The sequence below is a fragment of the Ambystoma mexicanum genome, chromosome 3p (genome assembly GCF_040938575.1).
Source record: "Ambystoma mexicanum isolate Mex_15411 chromosome 3p, UKY_AmexF1_1, whole genome shotgun sequence".
NCBI classification, from domain to species: Eukaryota; Metazoa; Chordata; class Amphibia; order Caudata; family Ambystomatidae; genus Ambystoma; species Ambystoma mexicanum.
Genome location: NC_090925.1, coordinates 1,228,974,574 through 1,228,995,461, shown reverse-complemented (window position 1 = coordinate 1,228,995,461; position 20,888 = coordinate 1,228,974,574). Strand labels below are relative to the sequence as shown.

General features: G+C 44.5%; 1 protein-coding gene across 1 annotated transcript in view; it reads right to left on the bottom strand.

The window, feature by feature from the left end:
• CTNNA1 (catenin alpha 1) overlaps positions 1–20,888 on the bottom strand; it is a 505,233-nt gene that overhangs the window by 32,706 nt on the left and 451,639 nt on the right. The window contains exon 17 of the mRNA XM_069652692.1: positions 7,842–7,976. Within this exon, the coding sequence (XP_069508793.1) occupies positions 7,842–7,976 (135 nt within the window). The remainder of the gene's footprint in view (positions 1–7,841; positions 7,977–20,888) is intronic.

The window sequence follows — 20,888 nt, the reverse complement described above, 5'->3', positions numbered from 1 at the left end:
GACCTGGAACGGGCATGACGAGAACGATTCCCCTTGTCCGAGCAGGACCTTTCCCGCGAATCGTGCCGACCACCCGAGCCCGAAGGCATACGAGCGGTGTCTCTCGACCGATCCCACTCGGAGGCACAGACGGACCAGTGCCCTGCGATTCGAGAATCGCTAGCATTTTCTTACCGAAGGAAGCCCATTCCTCTGGCGTTGCATGCATGGTGGGATAGGCAACCCGCCGACGGGCGGAACCCTCGGATGAGGACAGGGAAGGCGACCAATGACGGCGCTTCCGGGAGTGCCTCGAAGATGCAGAGGAGTGGTGTGACCTACTCCGGGACCGAGACCCACTGGACTTCCGACGACGATGCGGAGAGTCACCCCTCGAATTGTCCGTCGAAAGCCCCACAGACCTCGACTTCCATGGCTTGGACACCTTACCTACCTACAATTTCTTCTTGCGCTCCCGCAAGGCTTTGGACGTAAGCGACTGGCAGTCGACACAATCATCCGTGTCATGGGCCTCCCCGAGGCACCAGAGGCAGGCGTCGTGCGAGTCCGTCACTGACATCTTGGACCCACAGTCCCCGCACTTCTTAAAGCCCGGACGCGGGGTGGAAGACGAGGTGGACATCACGAAGGATAACTCTCCAACGAACAGGTTCGAAGAACCGATAAAGAACAGAACTCCAAAGAGTCGAGGCGTGCCAAGATCTCCGAAGCGAACACGTTCGCGGAAAAAACGGAACTGAAGCTACGGGCGTTGTGCGTCCTACTTATAACATCCGGTGACGTCGGCCGTCAGGAGGTCCTCGAGGGCGGCGTATCGACGTCACCGACGCAGGAGTCGAAGGATTTTCCAAAGCAGCACAGCTGTGGTGATATGTCATAGATATGGAATACGTCGGAAGACCCAATCCCCTCGAAACCTATATTATGACAAGGGTCACCATAAACTACTGAATTCATCCACATTTCCCATTGGACAATGGTGACTTACTTTCAAAAACATGGTTACATACATGAAACTGTTAAACACTCACTTCCAGTTTGGGTTGAACTCATTAGGTTTAGTAACATTGTGTTACTGTTAGCTTACTATTTCATAAGGGCTGGGATAACTTACCTGCAATATTCCCCCACTTTAGCATTCATACTGCCAACTGTAAAAGTTGGCTAAAGTGTGATAGTTGTCCCCATTGGACACCTCACGTGTGATAGTCTGTGTAAATGGGTTTTACTTTTAGTCTTCTAACCTAATGCGTTGTGCTAATTGTTAGTACAGTTTCTGAAGTCCAACTAAGGCCTTGGTAAAACCATACAACAGACAGTACAAAACTCAACTCTTAGGATAAGGCTGTGCCACTCGAGTACTTGGTAGCATGGACAGAGCAGCCAGGCTTATTTTAGGAGGGGGGAGAGGGCTGTAGCTTGGTACAAAGAAATTGTATCATATATATATATATATATTATATACACACACACAATTATAAAAACCAACTCAATATTTTAAGGGATACAACCCAAAGTATAACCTTTTAAGAATAACAATTAGGATTTCAAAACGCAATCAGCTATTCTTGGGGAGTAAAACCAGGTTACATATACTTTTTGAATACAATCAGTAATTCAAGGGTAGAAGACCCGGTCAGTAATGCAGTGACAGTTAAGCAACCCTGTTGTCAGGATACGTTTCTGAATAGTGGAACACAAATTCAGGGAACAGTATGAACCTATAACTACATTTAGGATAACCATCAGTTATGCTAGGTGAGTAAGACCTAATGCTGTAAAACTATTACAGTTGCTTTTCAGATCAGTGGAACACAGACTAAGGTAAGCAATACTTCCTTGCATATTCTGAAAGATAGCTAGTTGAAGCCAACAGCATTACTTTTGGGAAGTGGGGGAACCAATTCACAGGCAAATAAAATAACCTTGTGTATACTTTTAAGAAGGGCAAAACACATTCAAGGTAAGTAAGAACTTTTGTAACTGTTCATGTTTCAGAGGGACAGTTACCACACCAACTATTTTACAAGTAACTTAAGCACTTGTTGTACTTTTCAAGACCGAATCCTTTTCTTATCCAGTCCTTCCCTAGTCTGTTACAAGAGTTCTCTCAGGGGCAGAAGAGGGGACCCTAGTGGTCCAGTTGCTAGCTGTAGGCAGGTTGATATAGGGTTCAGTTGCAGGAAAAGTCAGAGTTCAAGTCTCTTCAAAACAAGTAAGTAGATCTCTTTATAGTCAGTTAGGGTCCAGGGACTACAGAGAAGACGGCCTACAGGAATTCCAGCAATGGGCCTGGGTGAACTGGATGAGCAGATACCCAATCACATGAATGAACCCTAAAGCTTCACAGGAATCACAAAAGGGTAAAGATAAGTAATACCCCAGGCCAACACAGTACCTCAGGACAGAAGAATTTTCAGCAGGACGTCTTCAGGATCTGCAGCCAGAAGCCTGGTCGAAGAATTCCTTGTCATGAAGACTGAAGACAGGTCACTGGAAAGGAATTTGCAGCAGGGAAGTCTCCAGGCAAGGGTTTCTTCACGGCTGGATGTGGGTTCTGTGGTTTTAGCATCCTTTTCAGGAGCCCGGAGCAAACTGAATATCACTGGTCGGATTCTTGGTGCTAATGTGGTCTAGCACTCTTGTGGGGGGACTTAAAGGATTCAAATCAAGTCTCTGGAGGTCCAGAAGGATGCCACCAACGTTTCAGCGAGATTCAGAATTCACAAGACTGTGCACCACACAATGGCCTAAGGTATTGGGGTATTGCAGCCCAGCAAGGTCGCAGCAACCCGTGGGATGGCTCAAAATGCAGGTCTTCGAGTCTAGTCGATCTCATCAGGCTCTGCATCGGGGGTTGTTGATTCAGGGACCCCCAGGTCGATTGTAAGGAAGGGTTACAGCAGGCTCCGGTTACAGAGCAGGCTCTCCGGTCGCTGGAAATCGCTACAGCCGTTGTTTCTTCATCTTCCTCTTCGGTTTCAGCTCCAGTTGTCAACTTGTCAGCATCTTCTAGTTTCGAGGTTTTTATAAAAGGTACTACAACACAACTTCTGCAATCTCTCCCTGCATTTTGCAGCAAGGGGCGGTCTGGCTGTGCAATCGGGACAGCCAGCACTCCCCCACTGGGAGTTGGCTAATTTCAGGCAAGGTGAAAGACAAAGGCCTACATAGTTTGACTCCTCCCTCGTTTCCTGCCTTCTCAGACACTCTGGAGCCTGGGCGGGTCCCCCCAAAGAATCTTCCACTGAGGATGTTCCCACCTAGAATGGCAGGGAAAGATCACAAACAGCAAGCACACAAGAAATGGCGAAAAAAGAAAGCCCACCATTTTAGAAAAATGGTGGCCCTTCTGTGCTTTACCAAGGCTGAATTAACAGCCTGCGAGTAATAAAGACAAAATGTCAAAGGTAAAACCACTGTCTACGCCCTTTCATGTAAAACCCGCAATTGTAACCAAATGTTACCAGGTAAGTAAGAAATGGGATACATTGTATCCCCCCAGCACTCCACATAAGGTGGGGTGTGCTGACTGACTTGTACAAAATGTAAAGGGGATGAAAATCCATCTATACTACTGGGGAACTGTAGTTCACCCAAGTATAGGAAAGAGAAATTAACAGGGGAGCCCAAAGGGGCAACCCAGGCTAAACCCAAAAGTTTTAGGAAACTATAACTCCAACCATGCACTATGGAGGTTAATGTTGTTGTTAATGTTAAATGTATTTGTACCGCATACCGTCACCACCAGAGATGTCCCCAGGTGCTCTGACGGATCTGAAAGAGGAAGGGTGGGGGTTAGTAGGGTGTAGCGGGAATAGGAGAGTGAGAGTTGGGATGTCGGTTGGCTGCTTCAGCTCGGTTTTCACCGTTGGCTGAGCAGGAGTGCAGTTATAGGGTCGGTTAGAGTTCCATGTGCTGTTAATACGGGTTATGTGTTGTCTGTCTGTTGCTGCAGTGTGGTGAAATACATGCAGATTGCTGTGCAGAGAAGTGGTTGTGTGGGTTTCTGGGTCAGAAGCGCATGTGGAAAGTTGAGGTTTCTTTATTGTTGGGGTTAGTTTATTTTATTTCATTTCATATCATATCTCGTAATCTTTGCAGGATTTTTGCTCCAAATCTATGGTTATCATGCAAGTTTGATATTGTAGTTTGTCCGTCTAGTTTGCAGGTATGATGGTGTCAATTTTCCTCTGTGCTACTTTAGTGGTTTCTGTACCTGGTTGAGGCTGGCGTGTTAGCCCACCCTGGTGTTGGACGATGCTTAGTTTAGAAGATTCTTGTCCCCTCCTGCCCATTCCGATGTTGGTGGTCCCCCTGCTCTCCTGCTCCCTCCTGACCCATTCCCAAGTGAGATCCTAACCAACCTACGTTTCCTCTTTGGTATAGCGGTATGCGGTAATAGCACCCTCCCCCCACCCTCTGTTTAGGGAAGATAAGCTAGGAAGTTAGGGAGGATGGGTTCCCTTTCTTGGATTCTAGTTTCCCACTGCGTATATGCTTCCTAGACATTTCCTTTTGGTTCTGGGGCAGAGAGCCAAGTTTTGAGTAGTTTTCTGAATTGAAGATGATCCATTGTGTTACGTATGCTTTTTGGTAGCTCATTCTAGGTTATTAGTGGCAGGTGAGAGAAAGATGACCCTCCAGATTTTCCTTGGTTGTGCGGTTTTGGCTGTAGGCGGATGTTGCTGCTTGATCTGAGTGGCCTTGTTGGGTGATATACATTTATTTTCTCTTTTAGGAACACTGCTCCTTGGCCATGGATTTTTACCCATGAAAAGAGTAAAAGACTAGGTGAGAGGGGGAAAAAGATTCCCACTCACCTATGAACAAGAGAAATTAATTAACAAGCCCAAGCTAAATTTCTGGAGTTGACACAGGTCAGGAAGATTTATCACAAATATGAAAATCTTACCCAACATTGAGTGCACATTTAAACCTGCCTGCACGGACAATCATTGTGTATTTGCAAATTGTGTTCATTTTGTTTGCATGTCAAACCTACGTCTCATGAATTTGATAGCTGTGTGTTTCAAGAGCACCTGGTTGCCATTTATGCAGACATGACATACATGTCTATGATGAAATATTTATTTATATTTCTTTGTACTGTATTTTTAAAGTAAATAAAATTTTTTGTAGAAGTAAGCAGAGTCACGAGTGCAAATACTGTATACTATTCATATAAGTGGAGGTAATTCATAAACAACTGTACTTTGAAATGCAGTCTATTTGTATATTACATTTTCTTTTTCTCCGGTTGGGAGGAGACCAACTTAGTCACACCTTGTAACATGTTCTGGGGCTACTGTTTTTGTATATACATTTATATATTGACTTCAGATTCTCCAAAGGCAAAGCCTTACTGCTCAGTCACGTTACCAAGTGAGAGTTTGATTAGATGTTTGTGTAATCATTGGCAAGTCCACTAAAGTTGGCATTCCCAGAACCTTACACCAGTAGTGGTTCTGAAAAACCAGTAGGGTTATCGCCTTCATTTAGCCTCCAGTTTATATGCTTCAAAACAGTAGCACATGGTGCCAGATCCTCCCTGGACATCAGCCGTAGTTGTATCCTCAGTCACCAATTTAAGTGAAAAATATGGAGGCGTTCACCAACAGCTACCATGACAAAGCAAGCAGGCATAGCCCAAGTCCGCTCCAGAAAATTGAGCACCAAAACCAATGCATCGCTTGAATCCGGTCCTTTCTTGCAAAGAACATTCATCAACAGGTTGGTAAGAGGATTTTAATTTCATTTCAAATCTTTAAACCATTCAAGAATGTACTAAGAATACTGAAAGAGACACGCTACAAAACTACTACTAAAAAAAGAAGCTACAAGATTAGACATTCTTTACCAAGCCACTGCTGTGTAAAAAGAAAAAAATGCATTCCAGTAACAGGAGTGGGTAGGACTCCCATATATGGGGCGGTCCAGTGTACAGGTAGCAGTGAGCACGCAACAAACAATTTTTAAGGTGCTTTTCTGATGAACACCTGGATGCAGGCCTTCTACACCAGTTAAGAGACACACAAAGCTGCATTAACCCAATCTGCCGTTGTACCAGTTCATGTGGTTAACCAATGTGAACACTGTATGTGCTGCTTTGCACAATACCTCTAACTCTCTTAAAATGTGCAATTCTCAATCTTGGGCCATTGTTTTTCAAATAACCGTTTCGTGAACAATGATGTTAAGAGTTCCACTAAGCATTTATAGAATAGGTCATTTGCTACCAGGGTAGAACTGTAAGCAGCAGACAAAACGTTTTGTTCAAAATGCAAAGAGCCTTCAACAAATCTAGATTAAGATCGAAATCCTCAATTTAAAAAAAAGCATGTTTTAGTGATGGAGAGAAACCAGGATAATGTTAAATGCAACAATGTTTGATGGGCTTGCTATCAGTTTGGATTCACATGCTTTGAATGGTCAAATATCTAGTGGTTGGGATAGCAAATTGGATCTTGTTATTTTAAACATTTTCGGCCATCAATGTCTAGCACATGGAATCTCTGATGCAATCGAATGCCAGTAAGTCTCATAAGATCAGGCACCATTTATTTACGACAATAGACTGTAGGATAGTATTGGTTTAGCTGCTTTATCTTCCGTCATCCGATAGTGCCAAAATTAATTATAGGACTGTGGCATTAACAATCTGATGCAGGAGTTTGCAGGAGGGAATGCTACTTTGTTCCCGCAATTGCAACACTACCCAAGATTATCATAATTTAACAGATTTTAAAAGCGACTGTTAGTGTTTTATTTGTAATATTACTACTTAAAATTGTTGCTCTTTCTTAGTTTTCATGGTCTTCATTTTGAATTAATGCTTAAACTGAAAATTCGCTTTAAATTACATATTTATTTTTTAACACAGGCTAATATTTCTGGGTAATTATTGTGCAGGTAGCCTGGGTCCAAAATACATTCAGCTATCCCTCCGCAAATACCTCCCCTCTCGAGCTCTTCGCTCCTCTACCTCCAACTCACTCAGGGTCAGTCGTTTTTCTAAGAAACAAGCTGGGGGTAGATCTCAGTCTCCAGCTGGGGCCTCCCTCTGGAACAGCCTCCCTGCCACTCTAAAACTTGAGGAGAACCATCTCCGGTTCCGGAAGCACCTCAAGACCTTCCTCTTTTCTTCTGCCTTCGCTCGCCCTCTCCCCTGCTGATCTGTTCTCTTGCCACCGTGCACCTCGCCACCCTCTGTCTTTTGGGCCCATGTACCTGCTCATCCTGTCACCCTCCCACACTGCCTCCGGGCCACCCCTTGCACTGGGGTCTGTATCTGTACCCATACAGCCCCCCCTTTTTCTTTCTGCACTTATCGGACCTACCCTGTCTGCTGCCTTAAACCTAGCACTTGCAAATTGCTGGCTGCATTACCACTGTTTGTTGCCTTTATTATTTATTTGTTATTTATCGGTTTCTCCTCTGCTTCGCACTTTCCACCTCTCCCCCCTTCCATGCACTTTTCCCCTCCCCCATGCACTTGTGCGTTCTCAATGTCACTGGGCCTAGTAAGATCGCCATTTTGTTCTCCCGTTCCCCTCCCTTGCCTTCTCGTGCTCTGAAACACTTGTGTACGTGCGCACTAGAAATAAAATATAAATCAGAGCAATTGAAACACACACACACACATACACTTGAAATACCACTGTTTAAGTGAAATCACTAGACCAGAGGCCAAAATCCTTCCTATGAAACGTACAGAGACCGGGAGGAGAAAAACGTACGTTATTTTTGAGTTTTAGGTTTCCTAACAAATCACAGTAGGTTTGCTAAGACTGCAGTGGAATAGCTACATAAACATGAGAGGGTGGAAACCCAATACATACTCCAGACACGACGAGTTCTCCGCCAAGATGTTGAACTTCTGCCTTTACTTTGCTGCAGATGTTCAGCTGATGACAATATAATGCAATACGTTGCAAATACGCTAGGAGATCCTGTTTGCAGGTAGAGTCTGGGCACTAGAACCAAATGAGAAGAAAAAAAAAAGAATTCAATACTAAGTACAAAGACTAATCATTGAGAAATACGTAGTTAAATCTTATTTGATTTAAAAGGATGAGAAAAGGAATATTAAGTGTGAACATAATGATTGCTTGTTTACAGATTTCTTTTGTATACATTGTAACAAGAATCCTGTGGGTGCAGCGCCTGCTGGATAAACTCTGATATGAGATCTGGTATTGCCCTCAAATTGTTCGCAGTGTCTTCCCCTCTCATGCCACTTGATGGCAAAACCATTTCCTGCTTCACACCACTTCCAACCCCAGCTGCCTGCTCATTGTATGGTTTTATACGGCTGCTCTGGGGCCAGGGTCCAAAATACCTTCAGCTATCCCTCCGTAAATACCTTCCCTCTCAAGCCCTTCGCTCCTGCACCTCCAACTCCCTCAGGGTCAGCCATTTTTCAAAGAAGCAAGCTGGGGGTAGATCTCTTTCTTCTGCTGGGGTCTCTCTCTGGAACAGCCTCGCTGCCACTCTAAAACTTGGAGAACCATCTCTGGTTCCGGAAGCACCTCAAGACATTAGTCTTTGCTTCTGCCTTCTCTCCTCCTCTCCCCTGTTGATCTGTTAATGAGTCACTGTATGGCTGTGCAGTCCCAACAATTACGCATTACTTCTCTCCAGCATTCAGTGAGGAAATTAACAACTCATGGGAGATTAGTACAGGTAAGACCCTAGAGGAAGGCTTGGGTTTGGAGGTAGTTTCCTTCCAGGTATGCTTTAGTAACATACCTAGGCAAGAGGAAACTAGGTAGGTTTACAAAAGTAAAGTCCTATATTGTCTTTCAATGGAAGCAGTGATGAAGCGCAGGGGCAGTTGGAGTAGGATTTAATTCAAGAAGGACTGTCAAGATGCAAGAGCAATGAGAATTAAAATGTAACCAACATTTTTTCCTTTAATAGATGTATTAGGCATTTATTAAGTGTGGACCTCGCTTCGGATTACAATTGCTTTTATTTAGGGAAATTAGGAGTACAATAGCTGTTGAGGTGGATTTTCAAAATTTGGGAAGCCAGCCTATTATGGTCAACAGGAAGGCACTGAAGTCTAGCCAAGCCCAAACAAGGTAGGTAGCAGAGGGCAAGGCTTAGACCCAGGAGGGCTGCGAGTGGTCTAGGGCTACAATGAGACACACAGAAGAACTGTCATGCAATTACTACAAAATACATACATTCAGTATTTTGAGAAGATAGAAAAGCATTTGATTCAAAACCAGTGCAATACGGGTAGGAAATCAGACTCAAAACACTGTTGAAGCACAAGAGCATCACTAATATAGTTCCCTAACACTTATTAAGTCCAGCCCTGAGAGAATGGGACACAGTGCCTTAAAGTCAGCAGTTACAAAAGATACTTTTCAGGTAGGTTTACCATTGGATTTGGATGATGCGAATGGTTGAGATTTAGAGTTCCAAACGTTAGGAAAAGTTGAGGTAAGTCGCTCTCAGTCCCACTACACTAAGGAAGGCTTAGGCAGGGATCCTAGACTAGACCACTACCGATCTGAGTCAGGCAAGAAAGACAGAGCCAGGACTTTACACCTATGTAACCTATGGAGGATAGGGGGGAAGGAACAGGTATGTTAAAATATCACCCCCTCCCTCACCCCTCTCTTTTCTCAGATGTACCCACAGATCACTTCAGAGGTTCTGGATTATGTTGGGGACACTTCCTTCTGCGATTGGTTCAGCAGAAGGACGACTAGAGGTCAGATGTAGGTTTCGGATGCGGGATTTCATTTTGGCAAGTCCCTGTGCCTGTAGCATGGTTGCAGAGACTGGTCAGTTGGTCAGACTGGTCATGAAAGGATGACTTCTGTGGAGCAGGTGGGCTTAGAAGATGGCCAGGGAGCAAAGAAGACCGATTACAAAAGGAGCCACCATGGTCAGGAGGCAAAAGGCTATATTTGATTGGCGAACAAAAGAGCATGCCCTGCATGGCTTCCGTTGGGACCAGAAAGTTGAAAATGCAGGAGCAGGTATCCGGACACAAAGTCCTCACGTTTTTGGTTAAAGACTTTGATTAACATAAATGGGTTGGGAAAATGACTCTCTGACCCTGCTCCAAGAGGAATGTCCATATCTAAAACCAAATACAAAGAATCTATCTTTGACAGGTTGTCAGAAATCAAAACCATCCTTGTGTCCAAATGTTCTATGCTGACCATCGCACCACAAACTAAATAAGGTGAGATTGAAAATGTCTTTAACCTGGTATTTGCAAAAAGTTTTCATAAATGAAAATATAACAGCTCCAACATAGAAAGTTATCAAACTTAACAGAAACCTGGTTCCAGAGGGTGGTTGCCTTCCCCTGAATTATTCAATGGGATGGCAATGTCTCTTGGTTTAACAGTTTGTTGCGTCTTTCCTTGGCCCACAAAAATCCTGTTCGGTACAAAGCTGTTCAGACTTGTAATTCCTTCTTAACACAAAATTCACCAAGAGTCACAAGCCTTATTTGATTGATTGTGCATTTTCTAAGGCGCTTTTACATCAAGTAAATTGTGTATCAAAGCGCCCACAGGGCAAAATGGAGAGAACATGGGAATGAAAGGCAAATATAATCATGAAAGAGGAGGTCGTACTAGGACATGTGAGGATTCAGCGTGTGCAAGTGCAGAGAGAGAGGGATGGGGGGCAAGTGCTAGGAGTAACAAGGAGGGAGGCGCTAGGGAGTAAGTTGCAAGCTGTAAAGTGATTGGCAGAGATCAATTGGTGAGTGGTCGACTGCCAATAAATAAGTGCATGCCTGTGATGGCACAGGCCAGTGCGTGCCAAGGCAAGTGCTGGGAGTGGGCGGAGGCTGAAAGCTATTAGGGGTGTGAGGCCAGAACCCAGGAGGACACATAAGGGCTCTGGTCACCAATCTCAGCAACTGTGGGTTGTAGCAATGGAGTGAGGGTGTGGGGGTGGTGGGGAAGAGGAGATGAAAAGAAAGTCTTGAGGAGTTTAAGGAATTTGAGGAGAGCCGGCTCAAGACTAAGAGGAAGGGGGAGGCTGTTCCATAAGTGTGAGCCAGCCGGGGAAAAATTGTCCACCAGCTCGCTGTTAAGCGAATCTCTTGACATGCAGAGAGTTGGTGCTGGAGGAACGTAAATATCTGAGTATATTTAGTGAGAACAGTTGTAGATACTGTGGTCTGTGGCCCCAGATAGCCTTACGGATAATGCAGAGGGTTTTGAATTTTATACTTGCAGCAAACCGGGTGCCAGTGGAGGGTTTTTAGGGCTGGAAAGAGGAAGTCTCTGGTTTGGAGACCTCTCCCCACTCTCTCAGGGACAAATAATTAGGGGCACATAGCAGTCTGGGCCTCTACGGCAGCAACAACAGGGCAGAAAGCAACCACATAATGTGAACTCCCAAGAGAATACTGGGCATAGACAGGCCAATAAGAGGGGCTCCACTCCCCAGCAGTAAGGTGGGATAAACCGGAGAAACCCCGGTTACACGTCAGCATACACAGGAGGACCGTACGCCACCCGCAATCATATGAGAAGGCAAGCAATAGCCTGCCACCACATGCAATCTCCCAGGACGGGACTGTCATATCTCCAGAAGGATCGATGAGAGGGTGCCCAAATCTCAGGGTGGAACACACGGAAGAACCAACAGGCACCCCCCACAGAGCCAAACAACCAGATAATTCTTCTCCAGGGTCACAAGCTATACAAGCAGGGTGGCTCGGGCCACAGATCAGCCACACAGGGCTTACGGAACAGCCCAAGGGTGATCAAATCTTCCCGACTACCAGGCAAGCAAAGGCAGAAAGCTAGAGACGGGAGACCGGGACAGGTATGCAACGTCCATTCTCTTTACCCACGCAGAAGCAGTAAGAGGGGGTAACTGGAGGAAAGCCACCCCCCCACTCTGCTCCCCAGGTGGACTGTTAACATCTTACGAAGAGTAAGTGAAGTAGAGCAAGGTGGCCCAGTGACATCAGGAGAGACGCACGTCAGACAGCCCACATGTCCAAGTCAAGAGGAAAGGAGGCACAGGCTACGACAGATTCTAGCCTGATTCAACTGTGGAGCAGCGACATACCCACATAAACGAAAGGGAAGGGACAGGGAGAAACACTTGCGAGTCCGCAACCAAGCTCTACACAATCAATGGCGGCCACAAAAGAGGACATGCAAACGTGGTTCAAGGAACTCCAAGAGGAATGTTTGGCCTCCGTTCACGACCAATAGGAATCAATAAAAGATGAAATGAAGCAGGCAGTTCAAGAACTAAGGGTCGATGTGGCTAAGTTTGAAGAAATAACAGATACGCTGGAGAGAGTAGTGCAAAATGTGTAGGAGGAAGAGCAGCAAAAATGGGGAGACACAAGAACATCTGGTACGCCTTACGCACAACTTAGAACAGCAATGCGAGGACCTGGAAAACCGGTCCTGCAGGTCCAACATTAGGATTAAGAATATGGTGGAAACTGTAGAAGAAAAAGATCTGAGGCAGTCCAGCAAGTCTTTAAAGACATACTGTCAAGTAGCGAAGATGAAGAAATTCAGATAGATCGAATCCACCGAGTAGGCCCACAGAGAACAGGTGAACCAGGCGCATGCCCCCCGCTATGTCCTGGTCGCAATCTCCTCATTGCCGCAAAGGAACAAATCTTACGCACAGCAAGGATGATGGGGCACATCTGAATGAAAGGGGTGGAACTACAGCTGTACCAGGACAGCCCAATCGACGCTACAGAAAAGGTAAGAGATGGGACTGTGGTGAAAGAACTGGTGGCAAAACAAATTTGATACACATGGACCTTCCCATTTGCACTCCTATTTGCATGGGAGGTTAAGCAACAGAGTGACTACCTGCGATGAAGGGCTGCATGTTCTGAATCTGCGAGAAGAAAGGGACGTGGAGGAACAAACTAGCACAGATGGACCACGAAGGGGACCTTGGGAATGGAAAACGATCCACCAAAGAAAGAAGCTCAATGGCAGTAAGAAGGGAGGGCAGTGAAGTGCCGGACGGAATGCAGACTCCAATGGAACACGACATCCAGCTGGGACAAAAATGAGCATATAACCCATGCAGGGAAGGAAGGTACCAATATACAATGACCAAATGAGCATGTTGTGGCCCGGAAGGAGACCAAACCCAGGTCAGTCACTTGGGGCTCAGGTGGGGTTGAGGAACCCCCACACAGTTTTCCCTGAGTATTCCAAGGGTCAGGTGCGACTGGCAATTCGCTGGAGCAGTCCTAGGTCCCTGGTCCCTCCTTATGGGGTTGGTGAAGGTTCAACAGGTATTGTAGGGGGATGGAGGTGGGGAGTGGGGGGCACCACAATGGAGGGCTTAGAGCCTGATCAGGAAAGGGCGCTGGAAGGTTCATAAAATACTTTGAGATGGAAGGGCTAAGAATTCTTACATTCAATGTTAGCGGTCTGAATACCCCGGTAAAAAGAAAGAACATAGAAAATCTCCTCCACAGGGGGATGTATGACATTTTAATGCTACAGGAGACCCGTCAGGGTTAAAGATCAGGAAAAACTCCACCTGAGAGGATACAACCACATACTCCAATCCAAAGTGCAAGGTAAAAAAGCAGGGGTGCTACTGGCATTCCACAAACTGAAGATACATGTGCATGACACGCTAGCAGATAAAATAGGGAGCTATATGTTTGCAACTGGGCCTCTGGAGGATTTTGGGACCCCAGAAGCAAGGAAAGTCCATCTTGACAGCCAGGAACCGCTGTGTTTCTATTTGTGGTAGATGCAAGAAGCTGAAACACGCAACAGCCACAGAAAGAGAAGTTTGCCGGTTGCGGGTTTTGACAGTCCCAGTGCATTGCAGGAGTCCCCTTGGCATCCTCCCTCTTGTCCCCACGACAGGCCCAGGAACAGTGGGATCTGCAGAGCTGCACAGGAACAGAAGTCATCAGCTGCATATTTTTCTTTATCGTAAGGTACTGTAAAACAAGTCTAAGAGAACTTTCCTCTTACTGTAGAAGTGCTTGAAACTTCCACTACTCTCATTTGATTCGTTTTTATCGAAGACTCCTAAGAACTTGTGCAAAGACTTTTCCATTTACTTACCAGAAGTGCTGCGTCCTATACAAGACCTTTGCCCATTGACTTTGGCTTAGCCTATTGAATTGTAGGACTCTTCCTGGAGTATCCAAAGTAATGGCCCTGCTTAAAAGTATATGTGATCTCTGGTGTTCTAATAACCTTTTGCCTTTTACCAACTTTAAAGAGTATTCTAAATGCCAACAGTAAGATATTAATGTCCCTAGCACCCTTGTTACTGAAGTCACCCTTGGGTTTAGGTTTCGTCTGTGGGCCATCCCAAAAGGGTCTATACTGCTTTAGAATCTCAGAGTGTACTGTATTGAAGTGTATTTGTGTGTTACCATTCTATTACTCTATTCTAGGATTTATAACCAACTGATAAATTAATAATGATTTATGCAAGAAGCCTTGAGTGTATTTGAATACTTGTAACTGTGAATCTTTGTGCAACTCCACTACTGCTCACATTTCCCATCTTGAGATAAGCCTGGCTGCTCATCATGCTACCAAAACTGTGTAGTACAAGCTTATACCAAAGGTTGGGAGCCTATACCTGTAGTCATAGTTGTTTGTAGTGTTCCCAGAGGGTACTGCATTCAAACTTTGCATAACAGAAATACGTAGATATACTGACCCCAATCTTAACTAGACACTTCAACTCATTCAAAGACCGGGGAAATATCGCACCGTAGATGAATGAGGCAAGGTCCTAGTGTTCCACAAGCCGGGACGGATCGGACCCAACTGGGATTGTATCGTCCGATCGCACTAATTTAGATGCCAAACTCTTTACAAAAATCCCGACGAATAGACCAACATGCCTGCTACCCAAGTTGATAGGCCAGGATCAATCAGGATTTATCCCCGAAAGGCAGACGCACGATAATACGAGAAGAATAGACTTGGTAGAGAAGATAGGGATCACTCAGACCCCGGCTATATTGCTCTCGTTAGATGCGGGAAAGGCGTTTGACCGGGTAGAATGGTCGCTCTTGTTTTGGATTCTGAAACATGGGGGTTGGGGAACAGTATGTCAAAATGGTCCAAGCGAATTATAATATCCCCGGTATTCTCATAGCCATAAATTGAGAAGTCACAGACAGGGTGGTGGTAAGCCAGGGAACGAAACAGCGATGCCCCCCGTCCCTTCTCCTTTACGTGATCTACTTAGAACCCCTCCTAATTAGAATTTGGGATTCAGATACCCTGACCGGTATAGAAATGGCAGCGCAATCCCATAAAGTTGTGGCATATATAGACAATATGCTAATGGCAATGTCAGATCCTATACGGTCACTCCCCACGATGATGCAGGAACTGGAAAAGTTTGGGGCATTATCGGGTCTAAAAATTGAAAGACAGAAATTGGAATCATTAGTCCTTGTGGGGACCGAGATGAGATTAGGAGACAGTCATCCTCTCTACAACTAAAGATAGCAGAAAGAGGGATTACTTATTTTGGAATCACTCTTACGGCACGAGTGGAGCAGCTATATGGGGAAAACTATCTGCAGCTGCTGGGAAGAATAAAACAAGACATATAGAGATGGAATCCCTTGATGATCTCGTGGTGGCGTCGAATGACCTCGATAAAAAGAACATCCTTCCCAAATTATTGTACTACTTTCAGGCGCTACCGATCAAAATTCCCTAAACTTTTTTAAAGCCCTGACCAAAGCAACAATGGCATACATTTGGAGAAAATACACCCTAGAGTGGCAAGATACGTGCCGACAGCTCCGAAACATACAGGAGGGCTTGCACTTCCACAAATATTATAAAGCGGTGCAGCTGTGGGTACTAAAAGAATGGGTCTCTACGGAACCGCAAAAAATCTGGGCCAGCCAGGACAGAACTTTTATGGAAAGGGAATACGCATAGACACCCAAACCTCCAAATTAGTGAGGCGATGGAAGCGGCTCTAGACGTATGGGATAAGACGTCAAAGAGCGGTGGCCCGACGAAAGAATCGTCTCCCTTTAGATACATGATCGGAAATCCAGACTTCCTGTCGGGGATGCAGAAGTGGGCATACAGAAAGTGGAAGATAGCTGGCTGCATAAAAATCATGGAAGAAAATTGGATTGAGGACTGTAAGACACTACAAGATCTGACAACAAAAGACCGCTATAAATATGAACAACTATGACACTGGTTATCGTCCCCGCTCATAAGGCGGTAGCTACTGGAGAACTAACCCCCTTTGAATCATATACAAAGACCCACGCAGGCTCCAAGAAGTTTGTCGCAGCATTGTATCAATTTATAAACACACAAAGGGAGGAGGTCCAATGGAATTATATGAAGAAATGGGAAACTACACTAGGGAAAACAATACCCAGGGCACAATGGGAATGTATCTGGAACACCATCCCAAAGCCGACACAAGCAACACAGATGAGAGAAATGTCGATAAAAATTCTAGTCCAATGGCACTAGATCCCGGAGAGGCTAAACGTCAAAGCTATGCTTGAGAGGCTGCACGTGGGTGGAAAACTGGAAGCACATATGGTGGGAATGCCCAGGAATTCAAGGGTTCTGGGACAAGGTGAAAAAGTCAGATGCAGGGGATGTTTAAAGACATGGGTCAGGTGGGAGAAAAAGTATGGCTCTGTGGGATGTGGGATCCCCGGTCTAGGGATTTAACGAAATCGCAAAAGCAGAGCTTCATGGGCTTACTGATTGCAGCTTGGCTTGCGATAGCACATAAATGGAAGCAACAATCCCCACCTTCAATTTATGACTGGCTGCAGAAGGCGTGGTAATACGTTACTATGGAATGGATCACATAAGATACAAGGCAACCAAGAAAACTTTCAGAAAGAATGGGGTGCAATATTATCGTTCCTACAAACTGACTATATGGTACAATGCTGCTCACACAAGATTAGAATTTTGGACATATTGGGATCCTGAATCACAATACCAGGCTGAAATGGAAAGTACTCTCTTCCGGCTGGGGGAGGGAGTGAAGAGGAGTAGGAGGAGGGAGGGGTGACGGGTATGGGAGAAATGTCGAAGATATTTAAAATTGAAAACCACAGATGGTACATAACAATGCCATCAGAGCTGCCTTAAACATTCCTAGACACAAACATCTCTACCATCAGGAAGAACATCCATTGGCTTCACGTCCATGACAGAATCAAGTTTAAAATCCTCACACTTACTCAATGTATTGCAAACAAGGCACCTATATTCCTCAGCAACCTCAACCGCAAAGCCCAATCCAACAGACCGACCTGCTCCCCTTACACCAATCTGCTAATCACCCCCAAGTACAGAAGACAGAAAGCAGGAGGATCAAGTTCCCCTACTTTAGCTCCTACAATGTGGAACGCCCTCCCGACTCACCTGAGTAATGGCACCTCATTCTGGTCATTTAGGAAAAAAGTAAAAAGCTTACTCGTCAGGACAGACCCTCCACATTAGTCACTTAGGCCCTGGATCAATGACTGCACCTATTGTGCAGACAAATGTAAAAGTAAATTGTTGTAATGTGTAAACTTGTAACTATGTAATGATGCCACTAAGTTCCTTAAACCTGTTACCATCTTCTTAAGTCTGTATCAGCACCTAGTTGCCTTTTGGGCTTTGCGCTCTTTATAAAGAAATAAATAAATGAATGAATTGGTAACTGAAAAGAAGTGCAAGCCTGACCTTAACTGAAGTTGCATCCGTGTGCTGGAATGTGTTAGCATAAAGTAGTTACCAACTGTTATTGTCCTTTACAAACTAAATCCAAACTTTGATTGCATGTTACTAGTGGATAACCACTTTTAAAGAATGGTTATTTAAACCTTGTGTATATATTAAATACATATTTATATATAACCAAGTTGGTGTTACTTGGCTACTTGTACTTACTGATTTCAATTGTACAGCTCTACAGCTCACATTACCCCTCTTAAAATGAGCCTGGCTGCTCAGTCACACAACCAACTTGGGTAGTAAAGGCTTATATTAAAAGGTGGGTTACCTAATACCAAGCAGATAGGTCTTGTGTGGTCGTCACAAGTTGGACTGCACCAATTCTAACCTAACAGCACACAATGGCATTCCTAATCATGAAATGTGTTTTTGTAAGGTGTCATTAGACCACGTTAAAATGTGCTTTAGGAATCGTACAAGGAGCTGTACAAAAGGGGGGTGTCCCTTTGATGTTTATGGAGGGAAAGCCGCAAAAACATTCTTTCCCAACATCTGCCTTACATTTTAATGCACCATAAAACCTTTCTAGGTCTTCCCTGGGTTTGAATACACCTTTTTGTAATGTAACAATTTTTATTGATCTTAATAAGCAAACATAATTGGCAAACCAATAGCATTGCTTGGTTTTTAACACGATACAGTTCACAACATACATGGTACATCAGTTGGATCTCCGTGATCTGCTTGCGGCTGCATTTGCCGTGACGGAAATGTTTGCATGGGAAATTCACCAACACAAAATGTTCGTACATTTCCCATGCGAACATGCAGGGGTTTATCCCACAACCCCCGCTCACTATACTGTGTAGTGAGCGGGGTGTTGCGGGGGACACACCACTAGCCCCACGCAGCCTTTTTAAAAAAAAAAAAAACAAAAAAAAAAAAAAAAAAAAAAAACTTTCATACCGACCCCACCAAAAGACCGAAAAAGCATACCACGAAAAGTTCAAACAATTTTTATTCGGACATTTCGTCCTATTCCCATCAGTGAAGGTGGTAGCTAAGCGTAGATAAGTAAGTCCAAATAGGGGCGGGCCTTACCAAGGTACTTTTTTTGCGCCCCTGATCTCACGAGTTAGCCCTAGGCTTGGCATATGCTCAGCTCCCATAGTGCCTTTAATGCCTTGTACGACTCCTAAAGCACATTTTAACGTGGTCCAATGACACCTTACAAAAACACATTTCATGATTTGGAATGCCATTGTGTGCTGTTAAGAATTGGTGCAGTCCAACTTGTGACGACTACACAAGACCTATCTGCTTGGTATTAGGTAACCCACCTTTTAATATAGGCCTGTACTACCCAAGTTGGTTGTGTGACTGAGCAGCCAGGCTCATCTTAAGAGGGGTAATGTGAGCTGTAGAGCTGTACAACTGAAATCAGTAAGTACAAGTAGCCAAGTAACAAACTTAAAGTTATATATAAATATATATTTAATATATACACAAGGATTAAATAACCATTCTTTAAAAGTGGTTATCCACTAGTAACATTCAATCAAAGTTTGGATTTAGTTTGTAAAGGACAATAACAGTTGGTAACTACTTTATGCTAACACATATTCCAGCACACGGATGAGACTTCAGTTAAGGTCAGGGTTGCACTTCTTTTCAGTTACCAATTCAGTCATTTATTTATAAAGAGCGCAAAGCCCAAAAGCAACTTGGCGCTGATACAGACTTAAGAAGAGGGTTACAGGTTTATGAAACTTAGTGGCATCAATACATAGTTACAAGTTTACACATTACAACAAATTTACATTTGTCTGCACAATAGGTGCAGTCATTGATCCAGGGCCTAAGTGACTAATGTGGAGGGTCTGTCCTGAAGAGTAAGGTTTTTAGTTTTTTTCCAAATGACCAGAATGAGGTGTCATTCCTCAGGTGAGTCGGGAGGGCGTTCCACATTTTAGGAGCTAAAGTAGGAAAACTTGATCCTTCGGTCTTCTGTACTTGGGGGTGATAAGCAGATTGGTGTAAGGGGAGCAGGTAGGTCTGTTGGCTTGGGCTTTGCGGAGGAGGTTGCTGAGGTATATAGGTGCCTTGTTTGCAATACATTTGTGAGTAAGTATGAGGATTTTAAACTTGATTCTGTCATGGACGGGAAGCCAATGATGTTCCTCCTGATGGTAGAGATGTGTTTGTGTCTAGGAATGTTTAAAGCAGCTCTGATAGCGTTGTTTTGTGCTATCTGTAATTTTTTGATAATCCTTGTGCTAGTTCCTGCAAGTAGTGAGTTGTAGTAGTCGATCCTAAATAATATCAGGGCTCTGGCCAGGGTGATAGAAATTTCAGTGGAGAGGAACGGTCTGCTGGCTCTTATCAATTTGGCAGTATAGGCCGCCGAGGAGACAACAGCGTTGACCTGTCTATTCAAAGTAAGTGACGAGTCGATTTACACCCCCAATGTTTTTATTTCATTGGCGACTAATAGTATTGTCATCATGTTGAATGATTTATATGCCTGTGGGGAGGTTGCTAAGTTTAGCTTTATTTCCAATGAGGATTAACTTGGTCTTGTCGTCGTTGAGACACAATTTGTTAAGCGCCATCCAAGCCTGGATAGCTAGGTATATTTTGTTTAAGTTTTTGGAATCGGTGTAATAACATCCAGTCATCGTTATGAGTATTTGCCTATCATCAGCATAATGTGTATGTGATACCAATATTGTCTAGTTTGTCAAATAGGAGCTTAGTAAAAGGCACTACAAAATGTGGGTGACATGCAAGAGCCTTGCGGTACGCTGCAGGTCACAGGGACGGGGGGGCTGACGAGTTGTCAGAAAAAACCCTCATAGTCCGATTAGTAAGAAATGATTTGATCCATTTGATGGATTCTGATGAGAATTGGGAAGCAGTCTCAAGGTGTTGGCAGAGAATGTCGTGGTTGACCAGATCAAAGGCTGGGAGAGATCTAAAAAGGATGGAGGATGCACAGTTCCCCTTTGTCTTTGTTTTGATCCATTGGTGTTTGAGTCCAGTAGTGCGCTCTCTGTGCCATGACCTAGTCTGAAACCCGTTGTCTTCCAAGTGTTTTTGGATCTGCAAGTAAGCTGCATGATCGAGTATTTTTTAGTAAGAACGGTACAGTAGTGATGGGACGGAGGTTGGTGGGGATGTTGGGGTCTAATGTAG